The 23,158-nt window shown below is 51.1% G+C and overlaps 3 protein-coding genes across 6 annotated transcripts in view; 1 reads left to right on the top strand and 2 right to left on the bottom strand.

Annotated features, from left to right (window-relative positions):
- The window catches only part of LOC138648698 (nuclear receptor coactivator 5-like), a 52,565-nt gene extending 50,519 nt beyond the window's left edge, over nt 1-2,046 (bottom strand). For both annotated transcript variants that reach the window (XM_069738503.1, XM_069738504.1), the window contains exon 1: nt 1,910-2,046. The gene's annotated coding sequence lies outside the window, so the exon portion shown is untranslated. The remainder of the gene's footprint in view (nt 1-1,909) is intronic.
- Nucleotides 2,047-10,126: 8,080 nt separating this feature from the next.
- Nucleotides 10,127-14,876, bottom strand: TIPRL (TOR signaling pathway regulator). Of its 2 annotated transcripts, none has more exons than XM_069738496.1 (2): nt 14,761-14,876; nt 10,127-11,536 (listed from the first exon to the last, which is right to left on the bottom strand). In XM_069738496.1, exon 2 carries the CDS (start codon nt 11,515-11,517, stop codon nt 10,693-10,695), a length of 825 nt encoding a protein of 274 aa, XP_069594597.1. In that variant the 5' UTR covers nt 11,518-11,536; nt 14,761-14,876; the 3' UTR covers nt 10,127-10,692. The 2 variants fall into 2 exon arrangements, with proteins under 2 accessions (XP_069594597.1, XP_069594598.1); XM_069738497.1 differs by having other exon boundaries at nt 14,646-14,773.
- Nucleotides 14,877-14,984: 108 nt separating this feature from the next.
- On the top strand, nt 14,985-21,472 carry CNEP1R1 (CTD nuclear envelope phosphatase 1 regulatory subunit 1). 2 transcript variants are annotated; one of them, XM_069738499.1, is made up of 6 exons: nt 14,985-15,089; nt 17,137-17,208; nt 17,920-17,993; nt 18,080-18,189; nt 18,402-18,456; nt 20,351-21,472. In XM_069738499.1, the coding sequence occupies exons 1-6, from the start codon at nt 15,065-15,067 to the stop codon at nt 20,390-20,392; spliced, it is 378 nt and encodes a 125-aa protein (XP_069594600.1). In that variant the 5' UTR covers nt 14,985-15,064; the 3' UTR covers nt 20,393-21,472. The 2 variants fall into 2 exon arrangements, with proteins under 2 accessions (XP_069594600.1, XP_069594599.1); XM_069738498.1 differs by lacking the exon at nt 20,351-21,472 and adding an exon at nt 18,570-18,793.
- The last annotated feature ends 1,686 nt before the right edge of the window (nt 21,473-23,158 follow it).

Raw genomic sequence — 23,158 nt, 5'->3', positions numbered from 1 at the left:
CCTCCGTGAAGCCCCGCCCTCAGCCGCACCTCCGCTTGTAGCTCCGCCTACATCTGCATGCAGCCTGTGTACCTATATTTAACATTAGGTACGCAGGTCGTGCGGCTGTATGCGGATGGTGCCGCATGCGTCGTTTTGACGATGTGGCGACCAGCGGAGACGCAGCCACGACCTGCGTACCTAATGTTAAATATAGGTACACAGGCTGCATGCAGATGTAGGCGGAGCTACAAGCGGAGGTGCGGCTGAGGGCGGGGCTTCACGGAGGAAGTCTGCAGCCCTCCGCACATCAGGGAAACGCTAGTGTGAAACTTGCCTAAGTTTGATGTGTCACATGATCCTCTTCCCATTGTAAAAATTAAAGCTGGATCCAAGATGGCCGCCATGGTCACCACCCATCTTGAAAAGTTTCCCCCGTCCCATATACTAATGTGCCACAAACAGGAAGTTGATATCACCAACCATCTAGGGTCACTTCCGTCTGTCCTTCTGTCTGTCACGGATATTCATTTGCTGATTGGTGTCGCCAGCTGCCTGTCATGGCTGCCGCGACCAATCAGCTACGGGCACAATCCGGAAGAAAACGGCCGCTCCTTACTCCCCGCAGTCAGTGCCCGGCGCCCACATACTCCCCTCCGGTCACCGCTAACATAGGGTTAATGCCGGCGGTAACGGACCGCGTTATGCCGCGGGTAACGCACTCCGTTACCGCCGCTATTAACCCTGTGTGTCCCCAACTTTTTACTATTGATGCTGCCTATGCGGCATCAATAGTAAAAAAATGTAATGTTAAAAATAATAATAATAAAAAAAAAAACTGCTATACTCACCCTCCGTTGTCCGCCCAGCCACTCGCGCTGGCCGCCATCTTCCATTGCAGGTTCTGGTGGCAAAGATGGTATGGGAGAAGGACCTGCCATGACTTCACGGTCATGTGACCGCGACATCATCACAGGTCCTGCGCTCATACCAACCCTGGGACCTGAAGCTACCGTGGACTACAAGGGGCCCTCGGAAAGGTGAGTATATGTTTATTTTTTATTTTTTAACCTGTGACAAACCTGGCTGGGCAATATACTACGTGGCTGGGCAATATACTATGTGGACATGCATATTCTAGAATACCAGATGCGTTAGAATCGGGCCACCATCTAGATATATATATATATATTTCAATCACAAAATAAACAGGAGGAAAAAATATCAATAAATTTGTATACTTATGTAAAACTAAAATAAAATTCACATTTGGAATGGCCGCCTCCAGAACGCCAGAATCTATAAACGCTCACTAGTTAACCCCTTCAGTGAGCGGTGTAAAGACATGAATCCATAAGCAATGTTGCCATGTAACAGCACGGCCCTGTGTACGGGAGAATCCCCTTATCTAACCCTCCGGTGTGAACACGCTGTTCAGGGGAGGGTACCTTTAGGGTGGGCAAAGAGAAAAATAAAAGGGTCGTGTAGCGCCAGGATCCCCTACAAGACCTTTAGTAAATGTGTCTTGCAGCCAAGTGACACCGTGGCCCTATGACAGGCCCTGCAGGACGAACATTGCCGCCTGCTGCTCCTATTGACACCCATGGGGCGAGACTGGCCATTTTATCTGACCGCCCCCGTCTGCATATATTGGGGTTGTATTTGCCCCATAGGTTTGTGTGGGGGGTTATTTTCTTGCGGAGATGACGCTTATTGATACCATTTTGATAACTTTCTATTGCATTTTCTGTTGTTGGGGGGGAGGGGGTTAGTAACGGACCCACTGAGGGGTTACAGGCCCAGTAATCCCCATGCATGGCCCCCATGTCCCGGTACAGAGCCGCGCACTCCGCATTGTCCCCGTCCATGCGACCCCCGGGCCTGCCTGTAGCCGCAGGACGCTGCCCCCTCCCGGCCCGGACACACTCACCTCTCCGGTCTCCCTTCCGCAGCTCAAAGGAGTGAACGAGCACGACAAGCAACGGACACAGAAAAGAGCCAGAGAGCAGCCGCGCGGGACAACGAGAGAGCGGCGGGGAAGAAAGCAAGCGAGCGCCGGATAGACACTGACCCCTAGCGGCGGGGAGGGGAGTGGCGCTCTCAGCCTAGAAAATGGCTCCTCTGTATGGCGAGGTGTATCATGGGAAATGACACCCTCTGGGGCGATAATCAGAAGAATTTACCTCACAAACTGGAGACAATGGTCTGCCCAAGAGAAACCCCTTTTTGTAAAAGTATTGGGGCTTTTGTCCTAAAGGTTGCCTCGACCAATCAGCAACGGGCACAGTCTGCAGCAAATTCTGGAATCGTCATTGTCCATATACTACGGGGACATGCATATTCTAGAATACCCGATACGTTAGAATCGGGCCACAATCTAGTATAATATAAGCAGCGTGTCCTGCCATGACGTATTCATTTCATTAGCGGATGGCGGGCTGCTGTAGCTGCATGTGACCCGGACTGTCGGCCCTGTCAGTAATCCGTGGCCGCCGGGCAGAAGAACCGCTTCTTACCTAATGTCATACACGGCTCTTTTGATTGGCCGGCCTGGCGCCATGTCACGCGCGTGTTATGCCACAACCATGATGTTGTGCCAGGCTGGCTAATCAGAAGAACGGCCACGAATGCGTAAGGCAGTTCTCCCGCTCCCGTCCGATGTGGCCACTGGCCCGGGTCCTGCAAATCAGTTGCCGCCAACTCTATTCCTGACACGTGCATAATGCCCGCCGTCCGCGCACCGGGGCGGATCAAAAGCCAAATCATCAGCCCGCCATGTGCGAGGGAGCCGCACCCGACAACCCCCTTGTCCCCGGCTTACCATTTGCGGGGATTATCATCTCTAATTTGCCATGATATAATATTACTTCTTATAGGCCAGCTTTATAAAGTCAGGTTTTGTTTCAGATGAAAGTAACTACGATCACTCTTAGACTGTCCTGTAATATTTTAGATAAGATATCCTGGGCAGAAACCGGCCGTCTGGATTTGGTAGGAGCACAGAGCGGTACGAGATCCGGGCCTCACCCGTGGATGAGGGATAAACTAGGGCTGCCCTAGATTAAGGGATCGGATACGGTCCCTCCTCACCAGCTTTCCTACCGTCACAGCGGGACATTGTGAGATGACCCATAAACACTGAATTTAAGCCACAGTACCCCGTGAAGACTGTAAAATATGGAGGTGCTAGCATACTGGTTTGGGGATAGTTCTCATACCATGGAGTTAATCCCATTATCATATATCAGGAACCATGGACCAGTATGAATATACCGAAATACTGGAAGATGTGGTGATGCCTCATGCTGAAGAAGAAATGCCCCTGAAATGGATGTTTCAGCAGGACAATTACCCCAAAAAACACCAGCAAGCGGGAAACATCCTGGATCCAGACCAACAAGATTGATGTAATGAAGTGGCCGGCCCAGTCCCCAGACCTCAATCCTATGGAGCATTTGTGGAGTGACATCAAAAATACCGTTTTTGATATAAAACTTAAGAATGCAAAAGAACTGTGGAATGGAGTACAGTCAGAAAGAAACGTTATATAACTAAATATTAGTTCACTGATTAACAGAAAAGTTAAGTCTATAAGCAAATTTCAGTTTATACTGTCAGTATATCAGTTTGCAAATGAAAATGCAGACTTTTTTTTTCTGTGCTGATACCTCTCTCTGCATTTTCAGTTTAAAAATATTTTGTTCATGTTTCCATCGCTGTGTACATGGAAATAAATGCAATTAGGAGGATTAAGCTTTTTCTAAGTTGAAATAAACACACTGTATGTATGTATGTATGTATGTATAATTTGTGAGAAGGACACTGGTAAAATACTGGTGGGGAGATATGTGTCACTGAGGATGTTGGCCTCAGTGATATTAACCAAGAAGTTTGCTCCATCGTGTTATGTGCAGAGAGGGGTTTATCTGCATAATAGGGTTGGCCTTTGGTGAACATTTGAAGAGTGGGAGGCTGTTCACCATATCTCCACCCCAGGGTGTGGTCCAGATGGTAACTGCGAAGCCTTTGGACTCATTCTGTGTTCCGTTTGTCTGGAGATGAGATCTCCAGAGCTGTGCTCGTGTTAAAGAAAGCTGAATATTGTTCTTTTTTTCTTGAACGGGTACACCCCACAGCCACACAGACTGTACTGTATACTATTTTGTTTTCCCGTTATGCTAGAAGGGTCGTGTGTTTTACCTAAGATTGGACTGGTTTATGCAGCATGTGTGTTAATAAACCAGTGGAAAAGTGAAAGCGTTTCTGTGACTGCCTCTTTGAGCAGTTGAGTGAGCCAATCTACCACAGTTGATGCTAGAAGTGTGGGCAACTTACCCAGGAAGTATTGGTGATGGCTATGGACAAACTGCATGGCTTGGGTGAAGGTGGCTGCAGGATTAAAAGCAAACAACATGGAGGAGATGTTGAAACAGCTACTGCAGGCTCATCTCCAGCAACAGCAGCAAACGCAGCAGCAACAAGAACAGCAGCAGTATCAGCAGAAACAATTCCATCAGCAGTTGGCGATCCGTGGCAAGGGAACAGCTCTTCCAACAAGTCCAGGTGATAACTCAAACATCTGGAAGGCCGTAAGGCGTGCCATGTAAAACATGACCCCCGGTGATGTTGAAACATTTTTAACCATATTTGAAAGAGTAGCAGAGTTGGAGTGGCTTCCGACGGAGCAGTGGGCGGAGGTGTTGACCTCCTAACTAGTAAGCCTCAAAAGGATTGTGACCTTGCTTTATAGGATGCGCAGGAGTATGCCTAACTGAAAACTGAAATATTGGCATGCTCAGGAGTGACTGACGGTCAGAGCACAAAGGGTCCACCACTGAGCGTATTGCAGTGACAAACCCCCTTGCTCCAAAATGTTCAACCTGCTACATCTTGTACAGAAGGTGTTGTAGCCGGAGTCCTCCACCCCAGCCCAGATGGTCGAGCGCATTGTTATGGACAGGTTTAATCACTCCCTTCCTAGGCCGGTGGACACCTGGGTTACCCAGGGAGACCCCCAGAATGCAAACTACCTTGTTGGCCTAGTGGAAAGGTACCAGGTGGTTGAGAAGTCATTAACGAAACCAGGCGTTGTCTCATCCCTGTACTGGGGTACTCAAAAGGAGCCTGACTCTGATAAGAAGGGTAATAGAGCCACAACTGTGTGAGTGGGTAGGAGCCCAAGGGGCTGCTGAGGGATTGTCGAAGGCCACTGGGAAGGACTTAATTTGTTGGAGGTGTCACGGTACTGGGCACATAGTCGTCCGTTGGCCCATATCCACCGAACAGATGGACTGCAGCGTAGGGAGGCGCTGGCCTGTTCGTATTATGTCTACTCGGCCTACAGTGTAGACCATCAGCCCAACGAGAGGTTGCAGGTATGTCCTGTGACCATAAATTGGGTACTGGTGTCTGAACTCTTGGACTCAGGAAGTTTGGTGACTCTGGTAAGGGCCACATTCCCCTACCAGTTGATCCTGGAAACTTGTGCCCGTCAGCTGTATTCACAGGGACACCAAGGACTAGCCTATTGCCACAGTGACCATAATTACAAACTGTAGCACTTAGTCCCTTGAGGCTACACCCAGTTGTAATAAAGCGGGACTTTACCTTATTCTCAAACTTATGGCGAAAGGAAGTGGCGCTAAGTTACTCAGATAAGAGCAGATTCCACCAAAAAGAGTTTCCATCAGTCAGAGACGGATGAGTTCCCTGTGTGTCCTTGCTGATGATGAGGAGACAGAGACCCATGAGGCCAACATTCCTGAATTGGCGGTGTCGGGATTTTGGGACTCCTCAAATGAAGGATCTTACATTAAAAGGGATGTTTGATGTTACTATTCTAAATGGGATTGCTCAAAAGTCGGGGTCCGAAACCAGGTTTCTATACTTTGCGGTAAATGAGGACTTGCTATAGCGAGTTACTAAATTGATGGGGTAGGTAAAGCAACTGTTAGTACTGGGGCCCTATAGGCATAGGGTGGTCGACCTGGCCAATTCTCTTGTCCTGAGTGGGTATCGGCAACATCCTAGAGCAGATCCTTCAGAGGTTCTACTGGCCTGAATGTCACGGAGAGATTGTTAACTTTTGCAGGTCATGTCCCATCTCCCAGCTAACTGCTCCAGTCTCTCACTTTTGTAGTCCCCTTTGTGTCAATACCCATTATAGAGGTCCCATTTGACTGCATTTCCATGGATCTTGTCGGACTCCTGATTAATTCCTTCAGAGGGTACCACTATATCATGGTGGTCATGGACTACACAACACTGTACCCGAAGGTGATACTACTGAGAAACTCACCTGCCAGGTGTATAGCCCAAGAGCTAGTCTATATTTTTTCATGGACGGGCCTGCCAAAGGAGATCCTGATGGACAAAGGAATTCCTTTCATGTCTAAAGTGATGAGAGAGTTGTGAAAGGCCCTCCAGATTACACAACTCAGGACATCCATGTACTATCCGCAGATGGAAGGCTTGGTGGAGAGGTTCAACAAAACCACAATTTCAATGCTCAAGAAGGTAGTGGGAGAAGGATGGCCGAGACTGGGATTGCCTACTCCCGTCTCTGCTGTTATGCATCCTCCAAGAGGTTGGAGACACAATGTCCATCTACAATGTAGATTCTCTTTATTCTATTAAAATAACACAGGACTTCACACCCCAGGAACTTGTGTGACCACAATTTACAGCTAATGGTCTATTGCTTTGATGTAGATTTTAGCTGTTATGTAGAGTTCAAGGAATGTTCATTGCTCTTATAATACATCAACCGTCCATGTTGGCTCCAACAAGCACCCTTGGGGACTTCTGGATACTGCAAAGGAGACCTGGAAAGTAGATGATAGGGTTCATACTCACTTGCGAGAAACTCGGATGAGTCTCGCATGTTTATACCTGGCGCTGCTGACGGCACTCAGATCAGAGTGTGCGGCCGCATAGCAATACATGCACCCGCACGCTCCGCTCCTGAGTGTCGGGTGCAGTTCCGGGTATTGCCATGCGAGACTCATCCGAGTTTCTCGCAAGTATGAGCCCTTAGACCGATTCTCAGTGTCAAACGTAAATTTGCAGCCAAGTGACAGGAGTGATATGAAGTGGTTGAAAAGCTGGGTGATGTTAACTACAAGTTCCACCAGAGAGGAAGAAGAAAGCCCTACCAGGTGTACCACGTCAACCTGAAGAATTCAAGTGGAGCGATGAAGAGATAAGCACTCTATGGTCTGGTAAAAAAACATGGATGCAGGGGAGTGGGTTCTGCGGTGTACAACGGCCATTTTGTGCACTTCTTATGCTTCAGCGTCCAAGTGTGGTTTGAACAAGAGGGGCTGGCCTATTATGGGAGAACACATCTCCATCTACCACATCACCATAACATAAATTACCACATCACCTTCTTAAGCCTTGGCGAGACATGAAAGCGGTGGAAGCTACGTGCATGTGGGCCAATCCTGAAGCCAGGGTCAGGATGTCACAGTAGCGCAATAGTGGTGGGGATGAGGGAGAGGGAGGTTTTGAAAGCTTATCACATTGTAAATCGCTGGAACAATGGATGTCACAGTGGCAGAGGCGTTATCACCAACCCAGAAACAACAATGCCAAGAACTACTTCAGCGGAATCCAGACCTGTTTTCAGAGTTGCCGGGATGTACGCAGGTTGTGGAGCAAGAACCGCATGTGCAGGTAAACCTAAAGCCATATCGAATCCACGAAGCCCATCGCAAGGCGATTTAGAAAGAGGTGAGAAAAATGTTGAGGTTGGGCATCATTGAGGAATCAGGACGCAGCTGGTCCAGCCCCATTGTCCTTTCCCTAAAACCCAGTGGAGGATGGTTGTTTTTGTAATGGTTATAGGAAGCTGAATAAGGTGTCCAAGTTTGATGCATATCCGATGCCCCGGGTCAGTCAGATACATCACCCATGACCTAACAAAAGGATACTGGCAAATTCTCATGTCCCAAAGTGCCAAGGAGAAGACAGCTTTCTCTACACTGACTGTTGAAGTAAGAGGAAGAATGCCGGGGTGTCTAGAGGGCCCTAGCGCTCCAGTACTTCAGCTACTAAGTGGCTCATAGGCCCGGGAAACTACACGATAACGCAGATGACCTGTGAAGCCTTCCCGATCTAGTGACTGATAGTGCCAAAACCCGCGGCTTTGGACAGAGGGGCGTGTGAACTTCACTGGTAAAATACTGGAAGAGAGATGTATCACTGAGGATGTTAACCTCAGTCATATGAACCCAGAAGTATGCTCTAGCATGTTATGTGCTGAGAGGGGTTAATCGGCCATAATAGGGCTAGGTATTGGTGAACATCTGAAGAGTGGGTGGGAGGCTGTTCACCATATCTCCACCCCAGGGTGAATGTATATGTGAATCCTTTGGACTCCATGTCTATAGAGATCGCCAGAGCTGTGCTCATGATAAAGAGAGCTGAACCTTGTTTTTTTAGTTCCTGAGCTGGTGCACCCCACAGCCACACACACTGTACTAAACGCCATTTTGTTTTCTTGTTTTTCCATTACGCCGTGTATATTTTAGCTAATGTTGGACTGGTTTATGCAGCACATTTTTTAATAAATCAGTGGAAAGCGTAATCTGAAAGCGTCCCTGTGACTACCTCTTTGAGCAGCTGACTGAGCATATCTATATACACACACTTACTTTTTTTTTTTTCTTATGGTAGACTTTATTTTTTAATAGACTCCACAGGATAAAATAGTAAAGTCTCAGACGCAACTGCATACCATTTTGATCAGTCGTATACTAACCTATACTGGCCGGACATATGCCAAAAGGACAAGTCAGTACAGCCCTATGGACACTTTTACAGAGTATTTCTGGACTAAATGTTCTGCAATCACTCAATGTGACTGCAAATTGCGAAAGTGCAGAATGTGCACACTGACATGATTCCCCTGTGTTTGCATCATGTGACCGTGTCTGTAAATTGCATACTTTGTTCACTTGCCGACTATATTCTTACCCAGTATTCTCGATACAACACGGTGAGAAGCAGAGGAGAGTCTGGTCGACACATGACCATATCATATCACATACAAGTGGTAAAGTAACCACCCACTAGCTCTGCAAGTACTTGGGGATCGTGACAGTGATTGCATTGCACACTGTCATGATTCGGTATTCCGTGGTTACTACCGGATTGCTTTCCAACCTAGAAACCCTTTTAAAGTGTACATTTATTACGTACCCAAAAGACAGTGATAAATGTCATCAGTCACTTAGGAGGGGTTCTAAGCCGCCCGGTTCCTCCTCATTATCTGCAGAGTAGAGGCATTTTAAGTGGCGTTTCCATCAGCCTCGTAGACTTTGATCATGTACACTCATTCTATTCGTCTTCATTTCTTCCTGAATGCATAAATGTGGGGCTCAAGGCCCACATAGGTGTAGTGAAGATTTGTTATAGACCTTCATGGGTCCACTGAGGGTCTGACCCACGCGTGAAGTAGCACTGTACTTGGCACCACAGACCGTAAAAAGTATGGTGGCCACATTCCTCGTTACTTCATTCATTCAGTGGATTCAGAACGATTTGTTGTGGCAACTCCACCAATTTACCACGTATTACCCATCAAGGTTTTACTAAAAGTGGTAAATTCTAGAGATGAGCGGATCGATTTGCAAGACTCTGCTCCAGCGTCCAGGTCAGTGGTCCATGGCGGCTAGACTGGAGACCCGCGGATCTCTTACTTTCCAGCTAGGCGTTTGATTAGCCAGGGCTGGTGTGACGTCATCCGTGCGTCACGTTATACTGATGATGCTGTATCAGCCCCAACAAATCAAACCAGAAGGTACGTGATTTGGGGGTCTCCTGTATAGCCGCCAGATACCACAGACCTGAACGCTGGATCAAAGTCCTACAAAACGATCTGCTCATCTCTAGTAAATTCTTGCTACAACACTCTTATCTGTCTTTTCTGAGCTCCTCTCTGCTGATTTATGACCACAGAACATATTAAAGTTGATTACGTAGAGAAACAAAGAGCCCGTGAAAGCAAAATGGTGCAACATTTTCAATGAAAACTAATTGCAAAAATGATTTTTAGCCCGAAATACATGCACATGTAGGGAAATAGATCGGGAAATATAGTGGGCATAGGACACATACCAAAAACCTAGACACATACCAACAATTTTCACAATTTTTTTTATTAAATTACCTTTACGAACTCTAGAGGGGCATAAGGGCTACGTGTGATACTTTATGATGGTTCGGAGTGAGCGCCCGATGGATTTTGGGGGGAGGACTTAGCTCCTGAGTACAAGTCCGCAGATATGTAATAAGTGGAGACAGGTACGCTCGCTCACGCCGTTTTCTGAGGCCTTCTATATGACCGGCTTGGAGTCGATCATGGAACGGGACAGCAAACCCACAGAATATTTCCATCATGAGTGGACGGCTCATGAAAATACAGAGACAAACTAAGGCATCTCGTGTTGGTGAAACCCATGTAAGACACGCATCACCCGTGTGTAATGTTTTGTGGGGCGAGAATATTCACAGTGAACGATTGTGATCGCATACAGATGTAGCATACGGCAACGTTACCGCATCGGCATCTTACGAGGGTTATTGTTTCACGCCTACACGACATACGTAGCAAGGGTGCGCCGTGCAGTTTCCATATGACGACGGTTCGTGGCACGCCGATGGTTCATTTCCGGATTTCTACGTCTGTATCTTCTGCTGAAGACCATCTTATGATGCCGCTTGGCTTACGGGACCGGGAGAGTCACCCAATTCTGTCTGTTGCAACGATGGAAATTCTAACTTTTCGTAAATGGTTTCCGTAATGGGCAAGTACTGAGAGATTTCATTAGGCTCGGTGTAGAGCGGCGGGGGGACGTGACTTAGGTTGCTGATTTTACTTTCCCTCGACGTGTATTCTCTCAGCATGAACGTCTTGTCAGACTCGTGGTAAAGACGAGTGTCGTTCATTCGGATGAGGACGCCGTCCACCCTGAGGAAGAACCTCAGGAGGAGAAAAAAGCCGGAAGGCATGACTCTGATCTTCACACTCAGGCTAGACACCCCGTGGTCGTGGAGTTCGTCTTCAAACAGCAGCACTTCCTCGAAAAACATGATCTGCTCCCTTGCCTTCAGTTTTTCCGTATTAATCCGTTCGGTGGTAGGAACGGTATTAAATGTCAGGTCGTGACCCAGCAAGGTGCCCTTGTAATCGGTGGTATATGTCCAGTCATAGGGCTTCACGATTTCTTTGCTGTGCTCGCTGTCTGACCGACTTTCCTGCCATTCCTCAGCACAGGCGACTTTGACCATTCCCTTGTTCTTATTCACCCTTCTCAGTCCATCCTTAGCCGTGAACTCAATCCCAAAGCCGGAGGAGTGTTGGATCCTTAAGACGTTGTCCCCAAACATCATTTCGGGAAGACAGGGCATGTTCATTTCTTCAGCTAGTTTCTCCACATCGGCCGACTTCATAATATGCGTTTTGATGGCCGTGACTTTCCATGGTCCAAAACTGAAGTCTTGATTGCTACTTTTGAATCCGTGAATCATCATAGCTGGAACCGGTCAGGGTCTGAAGACAGAGAAAGGAGGTTCTGTTAGAAGACGTGCAGCTGGACAATGCATCAACAAGATCAGGGGTAAAATAAATAGACATAAAATGCACCTTTGTAGGAGACCAAGGCACCACATGAAGGAGCTAAAATCCACAAGACACTGTATACTGTGCCCTAAGACGGGCAGTAATGATCAGCGATGTGGACTCGCATCTGATGAATGGAGCGGCCTTAATTTTTCCCTTAAAAGGATTATTACCAACTTCATTGATGGATATTGCTTCTAAAAACAAGCACTTCTGCAATTTACTGCTTATTAAAAGGTGCAGCCGTTCCGGAGAAATTAATGCTTTTCTTTTGCTTACATCTTGTTGCCTAGGAGACCGACCACCACTGCTGTTTTGTTTTTAAGAACCGCTCTGAAGCTGGCTGGGGTTACGAGATACCAGCGCAAGCCTGTGATCCTGCCAGCGCTTACAGTCTCAATAGAGAAAAGCCTGGAAGCACTGAGCATATTCTGTGACTAGCAGCAGTGGTCAGTCACCTAGGCAACAAGCCGTAAACAGTTGTGTTTTCTCATGAATGGCTAAAAGTTTAATACACTGTAAATTGGAAAAGTGCTTGTTCTGAAAATAAGTATTCAACAATACCTATCTACAAACATGGGAATAACGTACATCCACACATGACCGTAAAACCCTGCGGCTCGCCCCGGGCTGGACTCTGGCACCCTCGCCCCGGGATGCACTTTGGCACGCTCGTTCTAGGCTGCACTTTGGCACCCTCGCCCCGGGATGCACTCCGGCACCCTCGCCCCCGAGATGCACTCCGGCACCCTCGCCCCCGGGATGCACTCCGGCACCCTCGCCCCCGGGATGCACTCCGGCACCCTCGCCCCCGGGATGCACTCCGGCACCCTCGCCCCCGGGATGCACTCCGGCACCCTCGCCCCCGGGATGCACTCCGGGACCCTCGCCCCCGGGTTGCACTCCGGGACCCTCGCCCCCGGGATGCACTCCGGGACCCTCGCCCCCGGGATGCACTCCGGCACCCTCGCCCCCGGGATGCACTCCGGCACCCTCGCCCCCGGGATGCACTCCGGCACCCTCGCCCCCGGGATGCACTCCGGCACCCTCGCCCCCGGGATGCACTCCGGCACCCTCGCCCCCGGGATGCACTCCGGCACCCTCGCCCCCGGGATGCACTCCGGCACCCTCGCCCCCGGGATGCACTCCGGCACCGGGATGCACTCCGGCACCCTCGCCCCCGGGATGCACTCCGCCACCGGGATGCACTCCGGCACCCTCGCCCCCGGGATGCACTCTGGCACCGTCGCCCCGGGATGCACTCCGCCACCGGGATGCACTCCGGCACCCTCGCCCCCGGGATGCACTCCGCCACCGGGATGCACTCCGGCACCCTCGCCCCCGGGATGCACTCTGGCACCGTCGCCCCGGGATGCACTCCGCCACCGGGATGCACTCCGGCACCCTCGCCCCCGGGATGCACTCTGGCACCGTCGCCCCCGGGATGCACTCCGGCACCCTCGCCCCCGGGATGCGCTCCGGCACCCTCGCCCCCGGGATGCACTCCGCCACCGGGATGCACTCCGGCACCCTCGCCCCCGGGATGCACTCCGCCACCGGGATGCACTCCGGCACCCTCGCCCCCGGGATGCACTCCGCCACCGGGATGCACTCCGGCACCCTCGCCCCCGGGATGCACTCCGCCACCGGGATGCACTCCGGCACCCTCGCCCCCGGGATGCACTCCGCCACCGGGATGCACTCCGGCACCCTCGCCCCCGGGATGCACTCCGGCACCCTCGCCCCGGGATGCACTCCGCCACCGGGATGCACTCCGGCACCCTCGCCCCCGGGATGCACTCTGGCACCGTCGCCCCCGGGATGCGCTCCGGCACCCTCGCCCCCGGGATGCGCTCCGGCACCCTCGCCCCGGGATGCGCTCCGGCACCCTCGCCCCCGGGATGCGCTCCGGCACCCTCGCCCCCGGGATGCACTCCGCCACCGGGATGCACTCCGGCACCCTCGCCCCCGGGATGCACTCCGCCACCGGGATGCACTCCGGCACCCTCGCCCCCGGGATGCACTCCGCCACCGGGATGCACTCCGGCACCCTCGCCCCCGGGATGCACTCCGCCACCGGGATGCACTCCGGCACCCTCGCCCCCGGGATGCACTCCGCCACCGGGATGCACTCCGGCACCCTCGCCCCCGGGATGCACTCCGCCACCGGGATGCACTCCGGCACCCTCGCCCCGGGATGCACTCCGGCACCCTCGCCCCCGGGATGCACTCTGGCACCGTCGCCCCCGGGATGCACTCCGGCACCCTCGCCCCCGGGATGCGCTCCGGCACCCTCGCCCCGGGATGCGCTCCGGCACCCTCGCCCCCGGGATGCGCTCCGGCATCCTCGCCCCCGGGATGCGCTCCGGCACCCTCGCCCCCGGGATGCGCTCCGGCACCCTCGCCCCCGGGATGCCCTCCGGCACCCTCGCCCCCGGGATGCACTCCGCCACCGGGATGCACTCCGGCACCCTCGCCCCCGGGATGCACTCCGCCACCGGGATGCACTCCGGCATCCTCGCCCCCGGGATGCACTCCGGCACCCTCGCCCCCGGGATGCACTCCGGCACCCTCGCCCCCGGGATGCACTCCGGCACCCTCGCCCCCGGGATGCACTCCGCCACCGGGATGCACTCCGGCACCCTCGCCCCCGGGATGCACTCCGCCACCGGGATGCACTCCGGCACCCTCGCCCCGGGATGCACTCCGCCACCGGGATGCACTCCGGCACCCTCGCCCCCGGGATGCACTCTGGCACCCTCGCCCCCGGGATGCACTCTCGCACCCTCGCCCCCGGGATGCACTTTAAGATAAGCCAATGATAGTAGTGGGGTCCGACTAGAAACTCTGCGCTGACTGCAGGGGCAGAATGTGGTCACAATCTGTGGATATCCCTTTAAGGGATCACACCAATGCAGCAATATGGGGTCCTGTCCCTTTAAATAAGGGAAGGCAGAATCTAAGCCAAGTACAGGAGAGTGTGCTGCACAGAGACAGAGGGACGCTGTACCGTCACAGAGCAGCCGTACCGCACACATACCGCGGCTGTATAAGCGCAGTGTGAACACAGGGCCTCATGAACCGCACGCAGGCGCCACGCGGAGACATTCCCGGCGCGCCCCGGTTACGGCCTGCCACAACATCTCCATACTGACCATCAGCACCGCTGTCCTCCTTTCCTGCACGATATCCCGCCTCCATACATTGCAGCCAATCACGAGTCTCCTCCGGGAAAGACGGGCAGCCGTCTTGTCCAATCACAGGCGCGAAGGATGTTCGACACGTTTGAGTAAAAGGCAGCGCACGTATGACGTCATCGTGACAACACGTACGGGAGGCTCTAGCTGGGCGGAGCAGCTGCAGCCAATCAGATGAATGGGCTGGTGAGCGTAGACCAATCACTGAGGCGGTTACATGAGGGTTTCATGAAGGGGCAAGAATACGGGAAGTGAGGCAGACATGAATTCCCTGGAACAGGCAGAAGGTGCGGACTAGCGGGGCGCAGGGTGTGTGGAGACTGGGGCGGCCGTGTATTTGTAGTGCACCCAGGGGAGCGCTGCGAGTGTGACTGTTACCATGGAAACCTGTGGAGGTGGAAGCTTAGTGTGGGGCACTGCTGCTTTCACTTCTTTGGATTTTCTGCTTAATTTGCGGTTATTAAAACTAGTTATCCTGCAAAATAAACGTGTCAGTCTGTGACATTCTGCTAAATCTATATAATAAACTAACTAAAGGGTGTTTGTCAGTCTCCGTGTGTGGCCGTCAGTCACCGTGTGTGACCGTCAGTCTCCGTGTGTGACCGGCAGTCTCCGTGTGTGGCCGTCAGTCTCCGTGTGTGGCCGTCAGTCTCCGTGTGTGGCCGTCAGTCTCCGTGTGTGGCCGTCAGTCTCCGTGTGTGGCCGTCAGTCTCCGTGTGTGGCCGTCAGTCACCGTGTGTGGCCGTCAGTCACCGTGTGTGGCCGTCAGTCTCCGTGTGTGGCCGTCAGTCTCCGTGTGTGGCCGTCAGTCTCCGTGTGTGGCCGTCAGTCTCCGTGTGTGGCCGTCAGTCTCCGTGTGTGGCCGTCAGTCTCCGTGTGTGGCCGTCAGTCACCGTGTGTGGCCGTCAGTCTCCGTGTGTGGCCGTCAGTCTCCGTGTGTGGCCGTCAGTCACCGTGTGTAGCCGTCAGTCTCCGTGTGTGGCCGTCAGTCTCCGTGTGTGGCTGTCAGTCACCGTGTGTGTGTGGCCATCAATCACTGTATGCGGCCATCTAGTCACTCTGTGTGGCTGTCAGTCACCGTGTGTGTGTGGCCGTCAGTCACCGTGTGTGTGTGGCCATCAGTCACCGTGTGTGTGTGGCCGTCAGTCACCCTGTGTGGCCATCAATCACTGTGTGGCCATCAGTCACCCTGTGTGTGTAGCCGTCAGTCACCCTTTGTGGCCATCAATCACTGTATGCGGCCGTCAGTCACCGTGTGTGGCCGTCAATCACCGTGTGGGGCCATCTGACACCGTGTGGGGCTGTCTGACTCCTTGTGTGTCCGTCAGTCACTGTGTGGGGCCATCTGACACCGTGTGGTGCTGTCAGTCACTGTGTGGGGCCGTCAGACACTGTGTGCGGCCATCTGACACCGTGTGGGGCTGTCAGTCATCCTGTGTGGCCGTCAGTCACCGTGTGTGTGTGGCCGTCAGTCACTGTGTGCAGCCATCTGACACCGTGTGGGGCCGTCAGTCACTGTGTGCGGCCATCTGACACCGTGTGTGGCTGTCAGTCACCGTGTGGGGCCGTCAGTCACCGTGTGGGGCCGTCAGTCACTGTGTGCGGCCATCTGACACCGTGTGGGGCTATCAGACACCATGTGCGGCCATCGGGCACTGTGTGCGGCCATCAGACTGTATGCGGCCATCAAGCTCCACGTTTTGCCGTCACACAGTGCCACACGCCAGCTGCTTCCACTAGTTAATGTTTCTGGCAATTTATCATTATTTTCTTCCTCCTCTTCTTACATGAGCCATAACTTTTTTATTATTCCAAGCAATAATATTTTTGGGATTTGTTTTCATGTCATTTGACGTGCGGTGAAATACCGAGACTCCTAACTTTATTATTTTTTGGAAGGGCTTATTTAATGTGTGCTGAGTTGTAGTTCCTAATGATACCAGTCTGGGGTACATGATCGCCCTTTTGTTGAGGGACATGCAGTAACTGAAAACGACAATTCAGGCATTCTCTTTTTTTGTTGTTTACCATGTAATAATAGTCTGGAAAATTCTGCATGTGGAAGTCTAAAAAAAAATCTATTAAAAAATAAGATTAAAAATAACAAATGGAGCTCTGCTTCCCAAACCCTGCTCCAGCACCGCTGCTCCTGGTGATTATTTACAGGCTGCAGCGGTGACGTCACATGGCCGCAGTGATTGGCTGCAGCGGTACTGGAATCTGAATGGATGCAATAGGCAATCTGTCCCCTAGCGTCTTTACCAGTAATATCGCCCGTTGCGCACAGTAGTCTATTTGGCGCTTATGCTCTTACAGATCTGTCTTTCCGTCTAGATCTAAAGGCTTTCGAGCGACGGCTCACGGAATATGTCTCGTGTTTACAACCTGCGACTGGACGTTGGAGAAGTAAGTCACAAGGATGATGGCGCTTCTGGAAGGAGATTCCGTGCCATTCAAAGATGGAGAGAAATACATCACAAGTCAGATTTCCTGCCCCCAATCTAATTAATTTTACTCCTCATTTAAACAAGCAGATTTTTAGCCTGAAAGGTTTACAACTTGTTTTTGCGGGGCTATTTCCTAGCCCCAAGATAACTTGCTGATTCCTGGGGCCACCGGCGATACCGAGATCAAGGCTTTAGGACCATCCTGAATAGAGAAGTACCCATGCGCGACCTCCTCTCCATTCATTGTCTATGGGACTGCGCTCAGCAATTCAGCTAGTCCCGTAGACCATGAGTGGTCTTATTTTTGGGGAATAACCATTTAAGGAAAAATTAAAACTTTTTTTTTTTATTTATAAAGAAAGGTGCATTAGAGAGTCACACTAATACTTAGCAAACCTTTTTGCCATACTTGCAAACTACAGTCAGTGTCAATCTGCGGCTGAGCTGGACATGTAATATCCTAAGGCTGCGTCCGCACATTGGACAGTCACGATCTGAGTATCTGAGCACAGGCTGCCTTCAGACCTGACCTGGGCGCAGCAGTCTCATAGGAGTTCAGGTTAGGAGACCCGGACACTTCATTCCGTGCTTGGTCTCTAAATAAAGGACATGTGAATCCGGTGGAGAAGTTGTAGTAGTATAATCTGCACCTTCTGTCTTCTCCCAATAGTGATTCTCATCGTAGTGTCTGTCTGTACTGCTACCGGGGCCTGGAACTGGCTCATAGATCCGGAGACGCAAAAGGTAATTCTTTTTTCTTAAAGGGATTTCCTATTAAGTACACTCATGGGATGTATGATTCCTGTCCTTGATCTGTTCTTCTTTTCCAGGTTTCCTTCTTCACCTCATTATGGAATCATCCCTTCTTCACAATTAGCTGCATAACGCTAATAGGGCTGTTTTTCGCTGGGATCCACAAGCGGGTGGTGGCGCCGTCGATGTATCCTTTAATGGTCTGTCACTGAGCTGGATTGCTTCTTGCATCTGATGATCACTGTAAACTGTAGGAAAGACGAGATGTAGAACAAGATGGAGTCCGTAAATGGGTATCCGTGCAACCTATGTAGTGAGGAAATCCATGTGCAGAATCTGGACCTTGGTCTCAGATTAATTGAACTTGTAACTCGCTCACTTTCTTAACCAAATCCTCAGAATAGCAGCCCGATGTCGGACGGTCCTAGCAGAATACAACATGTCATGTGACGATGTACGTATTATACTCTGATAACGTTCTAAGTAGAGGTTAACAAAATTGTCCATTTATAATAGTCGCCCCAGGGGGCTGCATACATAAAAAAAAATATGAATACTCGCCTCCAGGACCAGCGCTGCTCCTCCAATCAAAGCCAGGACACGGGGCCGAGAGTGGAGGAGTGGCACCAGTCCAGAAGGTAAGTATACTTTTTTTTTATTATTATTATTTCTGCACCACTCTGGTGCCAGTAATAAAGGGCTGGACAGTATTGGGCATCACTCTGGAGGTGCATTGGGGAGTGATGATGCACTTCCATTTCCTCTGTCTCAGCACCCTCCTCTGTCTGATTGACAGGTCCTTTGCTCTGGCACACAGACACTAACCCATCAATCAGATGTTTCTGACATGTTCCCTTTAACATTAAAGGGAACCTGACACCCCCAAAATGGTAGTTGAGCTAAGCCCACCAGCATCAGGGGCTTATCTACAGCATTCTGTAATGCTGTAGATAAGGCCCCGATGTATCCTGAAAGATGAGAAAAAGAGGTTAGATTATACTCACCCAGGGGTGGTCCCGGTACGATGGGTGTCGCGGTCCGGTCTGGGGCCTCCCATCTTCTTACGATGACGTCCTCTTCTTGTCTTCACGCTGCTGGCCCTCTCTGACCTTTCCCGACGCCTGCACACTGCAGTACTTTGCTCTGCCCTCAACAGGGCAGACAAAGTACACCTGCGCCGGAGCCGCAGCGTGAAGACAAGAAGAGGACGTCATCGTAAGAAGATGGGAGGCTCCGGACCGCGACGCCCCTCGGACCAGAACAGAATCGGGACTGCCCCTGGGTGAGTATAATCTAACCTCTTTTTCTCATCTTTCAGGATACATTGGGGGCTTATCTACAGCATTACAGAATACTGTAGATAAGACCCTGATGGCGGTGGGCTTAGCTCAACTTCCATTTTGGGGGTGTCAGGTTCCCTTTAAATGGGCTCATTCTGACGGCATGGGCACAGGGTCTTCTGCACTTTCTTCTAAACTGACTTATGAGCACAGGAAAGGTCATAAATCAGATTATGTGAAAGATCAAGGAAGTTACAGAGTCATCCATCAGCCTGAGGTCACTGACGGATTCACCGTTAAAGAGAACCTGTCTCCTAAAAAGCGCTGTTATCCTGCATATATGGGGTTAATCTGCAGGTTATAATGCTGGTGTTCCCGTTTCAGTCACGGGGCAGCGCCAGTGCGGGCTCAGTCACGGGAGCAGCACCGGTGCGGGCTCAGTCTCGGGGGCAGCGCCGGTGTGGGCTCAGTGACGGGGGCAATGCCGGTGCGGGCTCAGTGACGGGGGCAGCGCCGGTGTGGGCTCAGTCTCGGGGGCAGCGCCGGTGCGGTCTCAGTCTCGGGGGCAGCGACGCTGCGGGCTCAGTCTCGGGGGCAGCGCCGCTGCGGGCTCAGTCTCGGGGGCAGCGCCGCTGCGGGCTCAGTCTCGGGGGCAGCGCCGCTGCGGGCTCAGTCTCGGGGGCAGCGCCAGTGCGGGCTCAGTCTCGGGGGTAGCGCCGCTGCGGGCTCAGTCTCGGGGGGGCAGCGCCACTGCGGGCTCAGTCTCGGGGGCAGCGCCGGTGCGGGCTCAGTCTCGGGGGTAGCGCCGCTGCGGGCTCAGTCTCGGGGGGGGCAGCGCCACTGCGGGCTCAGTCTCGGGGGCAGCGCCGGTGCGGGCTCAGTCTCGGGGGTAGCGCCGCTGCGGGCTCAGTCTTGGGGGGGCAGCGCCGCTGCGGGCTCAGTCTCGGGGGCAGCGCCGATGCGGGCTCAGTCTTGGGGGCAGCGCCGGTGCGGGCTCAGTCACCGCTCTGGGAGTACAGAGCGGCATCTGTAAATGTGCCCTTCACTATTGTGGTTTTTCTTTTGCAGACGGGCAAATTAATTCTAAAGCCGCGACCCCACGTCCAGTGAGATCTTCTGCCGCGACCCCAGTCTCTTCCTGCGATACGTTCTCTCCTTTGGAGATGGTTATTTATAAAGGACGCTCAATCTCCCGAGTCCTTGGATCATTCACCGAGAGGACAGGCGATCATTGTACAGGGAAACTTATCCGGAGTGGCGTTGGTGCGCCCCGGCCTGGATCTGTGTATCTAGGATGGTTTGCACACACCAGCATTACACGTGCAGTTCTTCTTAGTGTTTGGCCGCCATCTGCAATACTTCCCTCAACTTCAATGGGTCATTTGTGTGTTTGCTGGAGCTCCTTTGTCCAAATTAAAGATAATAAAGGGGTTGTCCAGCTGAATAAAATGTGTTTACACTAGTAAGTTTGGGACCTTACTATTATACTTGATGTCCGAGAGGTTCCTCAATCGCAGTCAATGCATAGATAATATGAAATGAACAGTCGGCCAGCCCCCTTCGCACATACACTTCTGGTCACGTGACAACACAGAGGACTGGGGAAGGAATCCTTCAGGCAACAAACTAGATTTTTTTTTCCCCCTGGATAACCCCTTTAATGATGAAAAATGATGGTCAGTGACTATGCCTCTGATATTCTGCAGCCTTAGGTAGTATAAATAAGATAAAATGTCTTCTTCTGTCTCCGCCCTATACGGAGCTGCACTCGGAGTTGACTTTATTGTTAATTTTGCATTGTATGCAATTGTGTCTTAAAGGGATAGTGAAGATTAATTATTTACTTCCATTGGTTACAAATCTGTATGGAAGTAAAAAAAAATCTTAAAACTATAAAGAATTGATACAAAAGTATTTTCATTATATACAGAGTAACCTTTTTATTTGCTACTTTAAAGGCTTGTTAAAAAGTATCGGCACCCCCAGATCTTGGGTTCCTAAATGTTAGGACTGAGCGCACAACCCCAATCATTGTATATTACACGGGTTTCCAAAAAACTCTCCAATGTTTTTTTGTACATTTCAATAAAATGTCATTTTGTTTCATACTGAAATAACCTCCTTTTATGTCATTAATACTCTTCTGACGGCTGCGCCAGGCATGACGCTATTAAAACTATGAAACCTGAATTTTATATGGCTGCTGTTCTTTTTTGGGGTCAGCCTTTTCCTTTAGAAAACCAGCGGAGCAGATTTAGTAAATATCCTCGTACCTATGCCAGTGGTTTAAAATGCACCAAAATTTGGTATATAATGTTTTGCATTATTTGTTTCTTAGGCCTCATTCAGACATCATCGATCCTTCACGTGAGCAAAAAGCGGTGATCAGTGTTGACTATCAATGTTTCATCACATGTAGAAAAATAAGTATAAGGCCATTTCATATGTTTGACAGTGACGGGCCATGTTGTCTGGAGCAGCCGCAGGTCTCCCTAACTGAACTCATCAACGTCATGTATACCTATGAGGAGAGCCCGGGTCAGTGGACCCAAGGCCAGCCTTGGCATTGTGGTCCATACTCACGCTGCGACTGTCAGATGTGTGAGACTGGTTTAATTCACAGATAGGTGAACCCCCCCCCCAGGGTATGTGCACACGTCATCTACAAACCCGGTGAGTTTTTCAGGACACGTTAGCATCTTTAGCCTTGCAGCATATTTTTGGTGACTTTGTAGGCATTTTTTGAGATGTCTTTGTATGTCGGTGCATTGACTACAGCAGTCAGTGGCTTTCAAATTGCAAGGCCCCAGGAGAATGCTCAGGTCACTTCTTTTCACCGTTTGATGACTTTGGAAACCAGAAGTGGTTGAAAGAAGCCAAAATAGACTGAGTATGACGCTGAGTCACTACTCATAGGCAAGCCGTGAGACAGGGAAGTCAGGAGGACTCCTAGTACAGAGGGCTATGTCAAAGGCGTGTCCAGGAAGCAGTCCGGTTGGCAAATATCAGAAGGGTACGTCAAAAGCAGGGAGTACAACAAACGGATAGTCAGAAGTCAAGTCCGGCGTCAGATACCTGAAGTCAGAGAACGTCAAAGGCAGAAGGGATAATCCACGAGAGTTGTCACAAGAGCAGAAGTAAGACACAGACGAAGCACACACATCTAACTGAAGCAGAGCTACAACTGACAATCTGCTGCTCACAGCAAGCCAGCTAAATACCTAGCAAATCAGAGGATGGGAGGCACCTGAGAAAACGCACGCAGACCAGATTGAGCAGCAGAGCTGTCAATCAAAATGCTGACAACCCAGCATACCCCAGAATCAGCATGGATGATTGGACTGTTACAAAACTGACAGTTCGGCACTCTCCAAATTCTATAGAGCGGCTGGGCTGTCACTCACAGCGTCCTTAGGCGACAGTCAGTTATGAAACCGTGACACTGAGCATGAGAACAACAAGTCGTTTTTACGTTGCAGTGCAGGTCTGTCTTCTTGTTAGCGTTTAGCACTTTTTCAGGAGCTGACCGCCTTGAAAAAGATGTTTGCACATACCCTTAGTCACCAGAAGTCAGCTTTGATGGTGTTAAGGCAGACTGAAAGTACTGATCAGATTGCTGTTGTCAACATTTCCAATTCTTGTCTGCACCATTCACTCAATGCAGTGCTCCACCTAATGCATCATAGTTAGGTGTTCTAGTACCTCCATAGGTAGGACATTAGGGTACTGAACATTTAGATTAGCTGATATCAGCCTCAGCGCTCAGAAAAAATGTGTGTGCATATGTATGTATATATATATATATATATATACACACATATACACTGCTCAAAAAATAAAGAGAACACTTAAACAACACAAAATAACTCCAAGTCA

Source organism: Ranitomeya imitator, chromosome 9 (genome assembly GCF_032444005.1).
Source record: "Ranitomeya imitator isolate aRanImi1 chromosome 9, aRanImi1.pri, whole genome shotgun sequence".
In the NCBI taxonomy this organism is placed as follows: domain Eukaryota; kingdom Metazoa; phylum Chordata; class Amphibia; order Anura; family Dendrobatidae; genus Ranitomeya; species Ranitomeya imitator.
Note: the sequence above shows the minus strand (reverse complement) of the source record. Positions and strands in the feature narration are given on the sequence as shown.